Below are 15410 nucleotides of genomic sequence, written 5' to 3'. Positions count from 1 at the left end.
CGTAGCAGCCCCGATCCTCTTTTCTGGGGTCCCCCGTCAGTGTTCCAGGCCCCTTCTCTTCATCTTGTTCCCCCATGGAAAGCCTCATCAGGGTGAAAAACCTTGAGACTTTACAACCGCTTTAGTTAATCTCTGCACATGTTGAAAACCTCATTGCATATCCCCATCATACAGATCTTTTTATACTGACTACATTATACATCCTCCAGTTTGTGTTCATAATCGCATTGAATTTGTGGTAAAACTGAACATTTTGAATTTGTGGTAAACTTTACCTTTTTTCACTGATACCTTGTTAGATTCATTCAGAAAGATTAATTTCTCTCTCCCCAGCTGGAAGGATGGCCTGGCTTTTAATGCCTTGATTCACAGACACCGACCAGAGCTTATAGAATATGATAAACTAAGAAAGGTAAACAAACAGTTCTGTATGTGATTAAACTTCTATTAGAAGTATCTATTTTTCACAAACTTTAAACCCTTTCCTTTATGGTATATTTATTTAGGATGACCCAGTGACTAACTTGAACAATGCCTTTGAGGTGGCGGAGAAGTACTTGGATATCCCCAAGATGTTAGATGCTGAGGGTGAGCTTCAGTTTCTGCATTTAATGTTGTCTGTTCACCAATGTGGGTCCCTTGGAGCTAAAACTCCCTGATGGTTGTCTAGGAACTAGATCTCCCTGATGGTTGAATGGGAGCTACAGTAGAACTCCCTGATGAGCAAGATCATTAGAATCTTTCTGCCTATCTCTTTACAACCCACACCACTGTACCAGTGTGTATCAGTTATTTCCATGCATTCTGTATTGTAAAAGAAATGAAAAATCCATGCATTGAGTTGGGGGTGTATTAGTGCAGCAAGTGGATGCTGGGAGTTTCAGTGCTGAGTTTTCACCACATTTAATAAGGTGCCAGTGAGTGAACTGACTAGTATTTTATGGCACTGAATTTATTTCAGGCATGACCCCCTTCTCCCTGATGACCTCATGGCACATTGAGGGGGAAAAAATATATATATTGAGTATAATAGCAGAGGGAGCTGATGGCAGTTCTTTCAGGCGCACATTGACACCTAAAATCTTTTGGCTCTTAAAATTAGTTCAAAAATATATATATTTTTTTTATTTTTTTTGCTGTCAAAAGGTTAATTTTCCCTTGCAAGCCCCTTGGGTTTCACTCTGAAGTCCCAGATTTTGCAATAGCCCCCCCCTTTGTTTTTTTTCTAGAATGAAAAGACGCCTGAGAGTTCAGCCACTTTGTTTTGCTGTGTCTTAACCTATTCCCTTCATTTCCAGACATTGTCGGCACTGCTCGTCCTGATGAGAAGGCAATCATGACATACGTGTCCTCTTTCTACCACGCCTTCTCAGGAGCCCAGAAGGTAGCGTCTGGGGCGGCCAAAGTGCCCCCACCTGTCTCCTCTCTTTATTTTCCGCATGCCTAATTTCCAGCTTGTCTTGCAGATTTGCGGCATGCTGTCGCCTTACTTTGTGTCAGGAATCTCTCACTGTTCCCAGGACCCGGTGCAAGGAGACACAATGAGCCCTGCAGCTGACGCAGCCATTCCTGACACAGACTGAGGGCAGAGAGGTGCAGATCTGGGACGGGAAGGCCCCTCATTAGGTCCCTGGCTGGATCTGCACCTCCTCACTCTGCACTTGTCCTTTCTCTTTCTTCTCTGCACAGATATTGTGGGCACTCTCAGGCCTGATGAGAAGGCCATAATGACCTACGTTTCCTGCTTCTACCACGCTTTCTCTGGGGCTCAGAAGGTGAGCTGGTGCTGCTGCTGGTCTCTCATGCTGGGTTTTTAGCCTGTCCTGTCTGATTCTGTACACATTTGTTTCTGCCTTTGATGAACACACTCTGGATCTATGTCTGTTATGCACTGTAGTCTTGTAGCACCTAACATGTTTGTTGCAGTTTTAACCTTTTTTGTTGCAAAGTATTTGTTACCGTTCAGTGTCCTGTCGATTATTGGTATCCACTCTATTCTAAATTGGACCCTAAGGGGTTTATTTTACTAAAGCTGGAGAGCACAATCGGGCTTACTTCTGCTTAAAAAACCATCCGCTTCCAGGTCTTATTGCCAAAGTTTTTAATTGAACAATTTGAGGTTAGCTTGGTTTCTATGCAGAAGTGAGTGATTTTGCAATCTCCAACTTTAGTAAATAAACCCTTAAGTGTCCAGGCCCAATGTAGCAGTCTGCCTCTGCTATATATGGTGCCTGTACATTATATTGTCAAAAATATTGGGACACCTACCTTTTACATGCACATTAATTTTAATGGCATCCCAGTCTTAGTTCGAAGAGTTCAATATTGAGTTGGCCCACCCTTTTGCAGCTATAACAGCTTCAACTCTTCTGAGAAGGCTGTCCACAAGGTTTAGGAGTGTGTCTATCGGAATATTTGACCATTCTTCCAGAAGTGCATTTGTGTGGTCAGGAACTGATGTTGGATGAGAAGGCCTTGCTCGGAGTCTCCGCTCTAATTCATCCCAAAGGTGTTCTATGGGGTTAAGGTCAGGACTCTGTGCAGCAAAACGTCTTGGTATGCTAACGCCTTAAGTATTCCCTTCACTGGAACTGAAGGGCCAAGCCGAACCCCTGAGAATCAACCCCATACCCCCCCCCCCTCCACCAAATGATTTGGACCCGTGCACAAAACAAGGTCCTTAAAGACACGGATGAGCGAGTTTGGAGTGGGGGGACTTTACTGGCCTGCACAGAGTCCTGACTTTAACCCCATCGAACACCTTTGTGATCTATTGGAGCGGAGACTGCGAGCCAGGCCTTCTCGTCCAACATCAGTGCCTGGCCTCACAAATGCGCTTTTGGAAGAATGATCAAACATTCCCATAAACACACTCCTAAACCTTGTGGACAGCCTTCCCAGAAGAGTTGAAGCTGTTATAGCTGCACAGGGTGGACCAACTCAATATTGAAACCTATGGACTAAGACTGGGATGTCATTAAAGTTCGTGTGCCTGTAAAGGCAGGTGTCCCAATACTTTTGACAGTATAGTGTATAATGACTGGATTCCCAATGGAGGATCGGATGATGCAAAGTTCACATCTGTTTATTCCGGGACTGCTTTTTAGTGGCTCATGACCCCAGTTATCACTGTTTGGAGTGTTTTTCAGGCATGTAAGCAAAGCTAGTAATTTCCCAATCAGGGTGTGAATATACATCTGTATGTATGTCGCGTCACGAGGATGTAGTCATGATCACTTAAACTTAAAGCTGACGTTCAGTTGTCTTCACTGTTTCTTCTCCAACCCCCCCCCAACATAAAACCTTTTCTCCTCAAAACCCTTCTGTTTTTCATTAAACACTCAAGTCCCAAGACCCAGGGATCTCTTCCCTGGGTCCCTGTGCTTTTCTATGCAATACAATTAGATCATGCCTTGTGGGAGGGGTCTGCAGGGCTCTGTATAAAGCTTCCTGAAAACATCACAGCACCCTGCCTCAGTACTCCTCTTGAGAGTCCCCTCAGCCCTTATGCAAGCAGTGGGCTGGCTCTTGGAAGTAGTTATCACAATGCCTTGATGGGTAGATGTCAGTTTGGAGGAGTGGGCTTTACTAGACAGGCTGCATTTGCATGCAAACCTCCATAGGTAATGCCTACATGTGATGACAGAAAGAACTGAAATCCATTGAATTGAAAGGGGCCAGCCAGGGACATTAAGGTTGGGGAGGAAAGTGCTTGATGATGCTAAGTGATTTGGCAGACTTAATCTGACTTCAGGGTTTAATCTTTACTCTGAGAAGCTCACAGTGGGGTTTATTTACGAAAGGCAAATCCACTTTGCACTACAAGTGCACTTGGAAGTGCAGTCGCTGTAGATCTGAGAGGGACCTGCAAAGCAAATAAACAGCATTTTTGCTTGCCCATGATTGGATGATAGAAATCAGCAGAGCTTCCCCTCATTTCGATCTTCCCCTTTGCACTACAAGTGCACTTGGAAGTGCAGTCACTGTAGATCTAAGTGGATTTGCCTTTAGTAAATCAACCCTAGTGTGTAGTAAAACCGGAGTAAGCTATTTTATTGCAGGAGAGGAGCCTGTACAACTGCAAGACTAAAGCTAAGGCTGGAGTTCAGCATTAAAGCTAACAAGTGCAGATAAAAATAGGACGGCTGCCATTCCGGCCTTTTATTTTAAAGGTACAAGTTCCGTGCAGTAGTCCTAAATTTTTATCTGGCGAGACAGCGATCTGAAATAAGAATGCAGCCTGAAAAGTGCGAACGCCCGTTCTGTGTGCTAGGTCAGTCACTAGGTAGTGGAGCCAATAGGATTACAAAAACCTGGCAGGGGTTCTAAAACCAAATCCAAAACTTAACTAATTAGATATGCATTAGACCTACTTTAATGGATTTTTTTTTGTCTAATTTGGTTTTTACAAGGTTGAGCTTTGTGCATTGTGATCATGGGCCATAGGAGGAGCGAGCGTACAAGGCTGCCAGTCCCTCTCCTGCTGTGCTGTCCTTTTAAAAGAAATGAGCTGGCTGTAATGTATTGCCTTTTAACACAGAAATCTGCTTCTTGTAACTTGCTTAACTGTCCAGCCCCTTGGCAGAATCACAGAGCACTGGCTCCACAGTCCAGACTCTGTGCTTATCTTGTCTTAATGTGCAGCTGATGTATAATGTTGTACTACAAAGTGATTTGTCTCATAATGTATAAACACATTTAACATTGGTTTGTAGTGAAGTGGTTCATTTATGACCTCTCCAAATAATTGCATTTAGAGTTGCCACTTAGATTCCAAGCAGCACAGATAAATGTATTACTGTAACAAAGCAGCATCACTTTTCACTTTAATTGCTGTCTTAGGCGTGTGTTTCATTATCTTGATTTAAGGTGTACCTCTCACCCAAACACAGTGGAGTCCATGCTTTTGTGGAATAAACAAATCACTACTAACTGGTGTCCACACAGCATTTGGTGGCACTATGGTTGTGGCCAGCGATTTATGTGCGTCATACATACCTGTTTGTATTTACACTAACTGCAAAGTTCCCTGTCGGGCTCTTGGCTCACATTTGCGCTCCTTGCTATACAGGTAAAAATACATTGTATTGCAACGAGCACCTTCAGAAACTGATTACCTGCAGCCTGTTTGTTCTGTCTTTAGGGTGTATCAGGAAAAAATAGATAAGCCATCTGAATAATTTCTTTTGCTGCTTTTGGGCCTGATACTCATGGTATGCTAAAATTACCCAAAAATGATAGATTTATAATGACCATGCTTGGTAGGTTTCTTGAAGAGATGTTGATCTAGCTTGTTTATGCATAATGCTGTTCATATGTATGTTTCAAATTCTTTTTCCTTTAGGCTGAGACAGCTGCCAACAGAATCTGCAAAGTCCTGGCAGTAAATCAGGAGAATGAGCATCTGATGGAGGATTATGAGAAACTAGCCAGCAGTGTGAGTCCTTTTTTTATAGTTACTTTCTTCAAAAACTAGTGATCCCTTTAAATCTTTATAAACATGCCTGTCCAGATTTCCATACCAAAGTCATAATTTTGGTATCCTCCAGGACTACACTTTGGCTAACAGTGTACACATAGCTACACATAGACGTCCTATGAAGAGTTGGAGGAGATGAGCCTGCCATCACTTGTGTGATTGAAGCCATCTGCAATACTTGAGAGCCATGTGCAAGCCCATCAGCATTCTCTCATAAACTTTGTTTTGATTAGACTGATCCATAAAAATAAGGCCTAATGCGTTCATCAAACACATTAGTCTGTTAAGGTCTAACAAAAGCTATGCAGTGCAAGGGCTTCCCTGATTGGATATAGATTACTTGGTTACAGCCACATATTGCATAGTTTTGGTAAATCTAAAACTTTTGTACTACTTCCTTTTGCAGCACTAGGGATGCTCTTCAACACTGCTTGAATGGTATTTCCTATCCATGTCTTTTGAACATCTCCTTTTTATGATGGGCTGCATAGATAAAAATACTACCAATGTTGGTGACTTTCTCCTTTCAACTGTTTATTCTTCCTTTAGCTCTTGGAATGGATTCGCCGCACAATTCCATGGTTGGAAGATCGTCAGCCTGAGAAGACCATGCAAGACATGCAGCAGAAACTAGAGGACTTCCGGGACTACCGCCGTGTACACAAGCCACCAAAAGTGCAGGAGAAATGCCAACTGGAGATAAACTTTAACACCTTGCAAACCAAGCTGAGGCTCAGTAACCGGCCGGCTTTTATGCCATCTGAGGGGAAGATGGTGTCGGTGAGTGTCTTCCGTTATGGATTAAGACTCTTATCAATCAGATGAAAGGGTAAGGTGACTCTGTCCCTTTTAAGTTTTATTTTAAAATGTCATACATGCAAAAAAAGCATAGGAGTACTTGCCTCTCCTGCTGCCTTTGGGTGAAGTGTCTGCCACTTTCAAAAATGTTGATTTTGGAAATCTCCCATCTTCTGTGGTGCCGTGGAGGTAGTCAGGAGGAATCCTTTAGTGCTGCAGGTAATACAGGTGAACAACATTCCTGAATGACTATTACAGAAAAGACTTAACAGGGGATTAGTCTGCAGACAAGCAGTGTTCACTGGTGTGGACAGCAGGAGAGGTAAGAAATTCCAGTGCAGCTTTTCAGGTTTGGCATTTTGAAGGAAACATTGGTCAGAACGGCCCTTTAAAGCAGCACTCACGCCTACTCAAACAGCTAATTACAATGTGGTATCGCACATGGGTGCCACTGTACATCCTATGAGACCTAAAAGTAATGTAAATGTGACCTGCCCATCTCTTCTGTGCTGTAAGGGTGCATAAACATGCTTTATAGAACTTGCAGTTCTGAGGACTGCCACTGACCACGCTTGGACTGTTGGTGAACCTGCACATTGGACTGTTAGTGAACGTTGCTACACTGGTGTGCTACTTTAACTTTGTCATACAAGCCTACATTATTTTCTTCAGTCCCTGCTCACAGCTACAGAGCAAGTAGTCCACTGCAAGCCTGACTTTCAGCTAGCATATGACAACTCGGTATAAAAGCATATTTAAGTACCGTATTTATTGGCGTATAACACGCACTTTTTTCCCCTTAAAATCAGGGGAAAATCGCGGGTGCGTGTTATACGCCGATCCCCCGCTGACTGAGCGATCGCCGACCGCGATTTGAAAATGGCGCCGAAATACACAGAGCCGGTTCTCGGCTCTTCTCGGCCACTTTTGGCTTCACTCGAGCGCCGCCCGAACCTAGCCGTGTGTTCTCGGCTAGGTTCGGCTAGCTCCGCTCACAATCACGCCCATCCCGGGCGGGACTACGAGTGGAGCTGAAAGTGGCAGAAAGTGAACAAGAGCCGCCAAGAAGAACCGAGGACTGGCTCTGTGTATTTCGGTGCCATTTTCAAACTGCAGTCACACTGACATGTCGCTGCAGTTTAACTGCAGCCTGGGCAAGGCTGCAAAAGGACACAGAAAAGCTTCAGATCGGCACTGGCAAAGCTGCAAGGCTGCAAATGGACACTGATAAGGCTGCAAATGACACCAAGGCTGCTGACTGCAAGGCTGCAAATGACACTGGACAAGCATGCAGATGGACGCTGTGCAAGGCTGCATTGATGGGCATTTAAATGTAAGTTTTTTCCTTAAAACATTTTTTTCCTTATAATTCCCTCCTAAACTTGGGGTGCGTGTTATACGCCGATAAATACGGTAATTAAGCTGGCTGAACTGAAAGTAAAATGTGTTTTAAAATAAATAAATAAATAAATTTAAATTGTTTGCCTTGAGCAAGCTTTTTAAATCTCTAAAATGTAGAGTAGCAATAATGTGAATTTTACTTCTCCCACGTTTACAGGACATTAACAATGGCTGGCAGCATTTGGAGCAAGCAGAAAAGGGTTATGAGGAATGGCTCTTAAATGAGATTCGTAGGTTGGAGAGGTTGGACCACTTGGCTGAGAAGTTCCGACAGAAAGCTGCTATTCATGAAAGCTGGACTGAAGGTGGGTGCTCTTGATCAGCCAGAAGCCTAAAGTGTGTGATTGCTGCCAACAAGGGTCCTCAAATTGTGGCTTAAGAGTCTTTCTGGATTCCTGTAACAATTCAGTTGGTGCTTAGTGCCTGGATACTGTATCTAGACACTGTCTGCATTATACACTTCTTAGGCTCGGTTCACACGGGGGCGACTTGTCAGGCGACCTAGCCGCCTGACAAGTCGCCTCCCGTTCTGTACAATGGAACCGTTCTAATCGGAGCGACGCAAGTCGCTCCGACTTAGAAGAAAGGTTCCTGTACTACTTTGGGGGCGACTTGCATAGACTTCTATACAGAAGTCGTCTTGCAAGTCGCCCCGGCAGTCGTGTGCAGGTCGCCTCGGTGAGGCGACCTGCAAGTCGTGCCGCGTCTAGTGTGAACCGGCACTTAGCCATTAAATCAAATCAAGGCTGTCTAATTTTATATTTCCAACTGATGGTTTTGTTTTTTTAATATAATTTATAAAGACCTTTTTCATATTTGACATTTTATCTCTGCCACTTTCCATCCCTGCCTGTGGCTTAGTAATAACAAATGTTAGTGATTTCTGGTTTACAATTTAAAAAGTCAGTATGATATTTTGAATTGTGAAAAAACACCATTAGTACACAGAGGAAACCCAAGGAAAAAGAATCTGCAAACAGATGGTGTCCTTGGTGAGCGTTGAACTCAGGATGCCAGTGTTACTTAATTAGATCACTAACCAGTTATTTGCTGTATTTAAGGAAAGCCTGCTACCTTGGCTTTAGTGATATTACTAATTGCCTGGCTGTCATGCTGATCCACTTTGATAATGTCCTGGGTCACTCTCCCAGAAAGTGTATACTGAAGATCTGATTTTACAGCACACTGTTACTTTTTTTTTTTTTTTTTATTTGCCAGAGGCAACACAATCCCTAGCATTCTCAGGGGTTAGTACTGGTAGTTAGTCTTAATTTGGAATCCTTTTTATCATTAAAAAAAAATCTAGTTTGAGTGGTTTTGTCTAGGCTGAGATGTCCTCAGTCATGCAGGAGAAATTAGCTAGTCACAAGGTGGGAGGCTGACCTGTGCCAGGCACTTGTGAATGCTGCCAAGACCATCACAAGCACCAGGATTTGTGTCAGAATATATATCTAGGAAGTAGATCCTGACCCTGGATGATGCAGGACAAAGATGGCTTCATCTTTCTGGAAAGAAAATCAGATTAATGTATTGTCGGGGGGGAGTACTGTGATCTTTGAGATCTAATAAATAACTGTAAGTGCTGAATATGCTGGCCAAACCATTAAAATCTATCTGATTCTTTTTTTTTGGTTTTCAGTTGTGAGATTTCCCCATACTTCCTGTACTGCGGTTTGGTCAGAGTGGGAAATGTTAAGACCCCTGTCAGGTTCTTTCCTGCTGTGGGTGTCGTCTTCCTGGTGATGCCCATTCCCCCTCATTTCATGTTGTGGTGGTAATTGCTGTGTAATTATGCCACACATTCTCTTATATAACCCAAGACCTATCCGTTTAACTGCCGATACCATTCACATTCCATTTGGTATTTTCATGTCAAGTTGGACATTAAAAGCAAATATCTGTTTAAGGGATTTGCATTCCTTTACCGCACTGGGAAGGTGATGACTTTCATCTCACTGGTGGTTATTTATGAATCATTTTGCAATACCTATTTCAATTCTAGTGTTTGGAAGAAATGGTGTGCTTGAGGCCACCAATTACATTCATTGTGGAGATTTTCTCTTGAGAGCACAGAATGGCTACTTTTATTCTTGCTAAGCCTCAGTTTTTTGTTTTTTTTTTCTAGTATCTTTAGGACGACCATGTCTTTTCTTCAGCCCTGCTGTTTGTAAAGACTGACTTTTTTTTTTTTTTTTTTGAATTTTTCTAGCCATTTTTTCTTTTTTCTTTTTTCTTTTTTTTTTTTTTTTTTCTTCTTCAATCAAGATTAATCTACATTGCTGCTGCTGGTCTTATCCACTGATTTGCAACTATTCAGAGCAGTCATCTTCAGCCTGACTTTTGACTTGCATTGCAACTGAGCCTACTGGACTGGAATTGCCTGGAGGGACCTTCGGCACTGGGAGTCTTCCAGACTGGCTCTCGTTTAGGTAGCTGAGGATTGCTAAGCAATAATCCAGTTTCCCACAAGCTTTTCCATGGAAGGGGTTAATTATGTGAGACAGTATTGAGTGTTTCACTGACTGGAGTGTCAGCGTATACGCACGCCACACACTTTCCAGCCACACAGCATCAAGAAAGCATCTTCTTGTGCTGCAAAGAGGCATGTGGAACTTCAGTTTCTACCTGCTGCCTACCTACAGTGACTTTGTTAACCTTGGGCCATCCTACCCATTGGCTGTGAATCTTCATCTACTACCAGCTATCCAAGTTTTGTGAATACTTGAGGCCTTGCCTCTGACTTTGAGCCTGTCTGTTGCAGTCTGTCTGTTGAGCCCGGAACATGCCTGATTTTGGTCATGGGGGACAGCCCTACTGTACCGGATGCTTCCAGCATGCTCTTTACCTATGGATCAGGGACTTCTCGCGCTGTGCCCCCTGACAGTGGTGTGATGTCTGTATCCTAGAATCGTGCTGCTCTCTGTTTTTATAGTCTCTCATCATTGGAGTATTTTTTGGCTCTGGTTGTGGCTGGGTCCTCTTTGCTGAGGATTTTACTTTGGTAATGCAGAGCTTTGTTCCCAATTTACCCATTTGTGCTTTGACTCTGATTGCACAAGCATAACTGTTTTCTCTAGCAGATTCTATATTCCATTTGCCTGCAGTTTCCGAGGCCTCAACTACAGAGCCCTTTGTTACAGGGTATGATTCTGAGCCATTGAAGTCCTTAAAGCTGAGCCTTAGGCACAAAAACCTTAAATTTAATATATTCCTCGATGGCCACAAAGGATAGAAATCTACTTTGTGTGCACCAAATGCCTTTGCAAACCAAGATATTACTTTGTAAAAGTACCAGTGACGTTATCACTATGCTGTATATAGTCTGTGCAGAGGTCAGAGCAGTGGAAGGCCCCCGAACAGGTCCCATCCACTACAGGCAGCTAACTGCAGGAGGGGCCAGAGATGAGATGGGCCACCCTGCACAAGGGCAGGAGTGAACCATCTTTATTACAGGAAGTCTCCTATACAGAGGAAAAGTTTTTTTTTTTTTTTTTTTTTTTTTTTTAACTGGGTTACTGCACAGCACTGGAAGACATGCAGAAAAATTCACATAAGAATACACTGCTACCTCAAAACCATTTCAGTGCTTATTGATAGTGTCGTTTCTGGCCTAGAGTTTGAAGAGCCTCTGCATTTAGGGACCTGAACAATAAATGGTTGGAGGCACTTTTTAGAACTATGTTCTCTTTGGCAGTTCCTACTTTGTGCCCCATCTTGGCTGTAATCTTGTTTTGCCAAGCCGTGACCAATTTGGTCCAACCCCCTTTAGAAGGGGTCTTTTAGTTGATGCTGTTGACCTTCATCATAGAGCGTATGTCTATAGTGTTAAACATTTGTGATGGCCTTTTTAGAAGCCTCTTGGCTTGTTTCTGACATTAGCCTGTTCATATGTGAGGACCCTTTTTTTAGTTACTGTGAAACTTTCTTGCAAAAGGTGTTTGATTCACCTGGCCTTCAATGAATCTCTCATCAGACCAGCTTCAGAGGCCAAACGAAGTGCCAAGCACTCCTCTTTCCCCAACAGAACAATAAATTAGGCTGGTTAATGTTCAGGTATTTACTGGTGGGACCAGTACACTCTGGCTTTTGGCTTTTCTTCCATTGAAATGTCTTCCTTTTCTGTGCCTCAGGATCGTGATGGCCGGGCTATCTGGTTGCCCCTCATTGCTCTTAAATGGGCCAACTGGATGTGGCACACTGACCTGGTAATACTACTTGCATACACTATGGGCACTGTCAGAGCATCCAGGATTTGTTGTCCCAGGGACCAATTTAATGCCCTGCTTCTTAGTCGCTGGCTTTAATGGGCATGGCTGTCTAAGCATAGATTCTAAAGAATGGGCATCTGAGTCTTAGATTCCTGTGATGCTCAAAGCTAGGAAGCCCATTCTTTCAGGGTTTATCAATGGGCCTGGAAGGCATATCTTGCTTGGTGTAAGTCTCTGGGCTTTCACCCCAGAAGTTTCTCTGAGACGAATCCTCTAGTCTGTTTCGGAGACCATTGTCTTCTCTGTCTCTGATCTAAGACCTTTGTGCAGGGAGTCTCTCATGTGATCCCTCAGTCCAATTTATTTTTTGACTCCATGGAATTTGATCACTAAGGCTTTTACTTTCCAAGATAAGGCTCTGCTTTCCAGCCCTCTTTCTGGTTCCAGTTTGCCAAAGTACCAGGTGGATGATTTTGTGTCATCTGATGCCAGTTTCAGGCATTTTTGAGCAACAGGCAGTCCCCAGTTTCCTGTATTTGGTGGTCCTGTTGGCAGCTGCTTGCTGTGTTGCCCACCCCTCAGTTGGACTACTTTTTGGATGTCTCTGCAGCCCTAAATTTAACGGATTCCATTGAGAGGTATGGGTCTCACTCCTCTGTTAGTGATTTTGTAATCTCTATTATATTTTTATTTTTTTAATAAACATGTCATGTCATACTTATGTGTACTTTGCAATGGTTATGAAAAGAGCACCCCCCAATCTTCCCCTCCTGGGATCCCCAGCCAACGCTTCTGGCTCCTCCTGCTTGGCGAGTGCCTCCATAGGAAGCTACTTCCTTTTTGGAGGTACTTGTATCAGCTTGATCCCGAGCCACATTACCTGGGTCTATAGACAGACAGCGCGGCTCAGCTCCGCTCCCTGCTCCCTTGTCGCAGGAATGAATAGTAATCCATTCTGTTTGGGATATGTGATGGAGTGAGACTTGTCTGTGTTCCAAGAAGGATTCACTATCTATAACACAACCTGTTAATACTGTGCTTTTACTGAGCCCTTTAAAATCTGAAAATGCATCAGGTGCTAGATGAGGTATTAAGTCCTTGCTTGTCCTTCTTCTTTTTTTTTTTTTTTTTTTTTTTTTTTCTTTGTTTCATCAGTTTTATACTTTGCAATATATTTGTGGCTTATGCAGGCTGTACCCTGAAAGATAATATACTTTGCATAAGAACTTTGTTACTGTCAGGTACACAGACAAATCAAGAGATTACCGCCAGCATTGCGAGAAACGAAACACATTGGAAAACTTCTCACAGTTTTTGTTACTTCTCGCAGTCTTTGTTCATCTTTACAGACAAAGCAAGAATAAGTTGAGGAACTGCAAAAGAGCAAATCCGCTTTATGCTGATTGTCAAATCAGATTCTTTCCATATGAATTTTCTGCAAAATTTCTGTATGTTCAGTCACCCAAAGTGTTGAGAAACTTCCTGTTTATGAATCCTGATTATCAGGACTTGCTTTTTTTTTTTTTTTTTTTTTTTTTTTTTTTTTTTTTTTTTCATGATTTTACGTGAGCTGAGCAAATTGACAAACATGAAAGTCAGACTGATCTTCCTTGACCTGACCAATTCGCTTAAAGTTGAACTTGTCAGAAAGTGAAGTCCTCCTAGATCAGCAATACTGTCTCTCACTGCTCTGCATATCCTCAGTTGTTCTAATTTTAGGCACTGGACTGAATTAGTAGAGGCCGATCTGCTTAAACCCTAAAGATTTAACTATTGCTCGGGGGCTCTGGCTACAGAAAAATGGCAGCCTCTAGCAAGAAGAAATAGTAACTATGATGGAGGCAGTTAACAGCACACACTCCATTTTGGTAGCATAACTAATGTTGAATGTATGTTCCTTGCTAAAGAACATTATTTGGTTTAAGGCACCATTTTGAACTGTCTTAAGACTTCCTACAATGGACTACTGGTCATTAATGCATGTATGACCAGGAAGTGTGGACTGACCAGGAAGTGTGGACTGGCCAGTGTCATAGTATGGACAGGTATTTGGAACAGTTTAGCTGTTGGGGGATATGGTAAGCAGGTTGGGTGCCTAATTTTAATACTATTTTACCAGTCCATCTACGTTTAAATAAAAAAACAAAAAAAAAAAACCTAAAGTGTGTGTGTGTGTGTGTGTGTGTGTGTGTGTGTGTGTGTGTGTGTGTGTGTATTTTTAGTACTCTACCTCACAGGTATTTCTTTAAACAGGCAAGGAGACTTTGTTGAAGCAGAAGGACTTCGAAACAGCTACCCTTGCAGATATCAAGGCTCTGATCCGAAAACATGAGGCCTTCGAGAGTGACCTGGCAGCCCACCAGGATAGAGTGGAGCAAATTGCTGCCATTGCACAAGAGCTGAAGTGAGTGATCACACTCTGTTCCTTATGTACAATAGTGGAGAGACTGCAGGTCTTGTGTAGTAAGGACTAAAGATTACTGTCCATACCTGCCCACTTTTACATTGATGCCTAAAGATTTTCATATTCTATCCAGGATACATTGCTTTACTGAGTTGTTAACATCCTCTTGCTGTACCTTTTCATTTAAAGGGGTTGTAAAGGTAAAAGTTTTTTCACCTTAATGCATTCTATGCATTAAGGTGAAAAAACTTCCGACCAATACCGCCGCCCCCAGCCTCCCCGTTTTACTTACCTGACCCCTCGAAGGTCCCGCGTTCGCTCCCGACATCCATTTCGCCACTCAGCCTGGCCGCTGATTGGCTACAGTGGATGGATTGAAAGCAGCGCAGCCATTGGCTCGCGCTGCTGTCAATCACATCCAATGACGCACCGGGGGGCGGGGCCGAGTGATACAGTGAGCGGCTATAGCCTCCGGCTGTATCACGGGAGTGCGCCCGCAAGAACTAACCACCATGTGAGGGAGCTCGCATTAAGGTGGTTGGCTCTCTCGGGGAGGAGCTGAAACAGCCGCCGAGGGACCCCAAAAGACCAGGTTCGGGGCCACTCTGTGCAAAACGAGCTGCACAGTGAAGGTAAGTATAACATGTTTGTTATTTAAAAAAAAAAAAAAAAAAATTACCTTTACAACCCCTTAAGTTTTATAAAACTCAATACAGCTAATTTATCACGTTCCACCTCCTGTCTCCAAAGCCTTTCTAATTGGCCACTCGCCAAGACAAAAAACCAATAGGGATACAGGAAAAGGGGTGGGGCAAGCTCGACTTAAATTTTAAAGTGATACTAAACATATACAATTTTAATTGCCACAATCTTTGATTTATGTATAAAGATTATGCCACTGTATTATTAATATAAGAAAAAATTATGTAAGTACATTTATTTAATCATTGTTCAGAGTTCACGTTTCATGTTCAAGTATTTCCTGTCCTGTAGTATAGTTATTACAGGTACTTGCATAGCGCTGTCAATTTGCACAGCACTTTACGTATATATTGTAAATTCACATCAGTCCATGCCCTAAAGGAGCTTACTATCTAAGGTACTGATGTCACATTCATAC

At 42.9% G+C, this 15410-nt stretch overlaps 1 protein-coding gene across 2 annotated transcripts in view; it reads left to right on the top strand.

The window, feature by feature from the left end:
* Positions 1-15410, top strand: part of ACTN4 (actinin alpha 4) — a 96932-nt gene that overhangs the window by 59754 nt on the left and 21768 nt on the right. Inside the window, exons 6-12 of one of the 2 annotated variants that reach the window (XM_073598756.1) lie at positions 334-412; positions 507-588; positions 1690-1775; positions 5345-5437; positions 6029-6259; positions 7836-7983; positions 14140-14290. In XM_073598756.1, coding sequence (XP_073454857.1) covers positions 334-412; positions 507-588; positions 1690-1775; positions 5345-5437; positions 6029-6259; positions 7836-7983; positions 14140-14290 — 870 coding nt within the window. Of the gene's footprint in view, positions 1-333; positions 413-506; positions 589-1298; positions 1385-1689; positions 1776-5344; positions 5438-6028; positions 6260-7835; positions 7984-14139; positions 14291-15410 lie in introns of both variants that reach the window. The other variant, XM_073598755.1, reaches the window with a different exon arrangement.

Source organism: Aquarana catesbeiana, linkage group LG09, assembly GCF_042186555.1.
Source record: "Aquarana catesbeiana isolate 2022-GZ linkage group LG09, ASM4218655v1, whole genome shotgun sequence".
NCBI classification, from domain to species: domain Eukaryota; kingdom Metazoa; phylum Chordata; class Amphibia; order Anura; family Ranidae; genus Aquarana; species Aquarana catesbeiana.
Note: the sequence above shows the minus strand (reverse complement) of the source record. Positions and strands in the feature narration are given on the sequence as shown.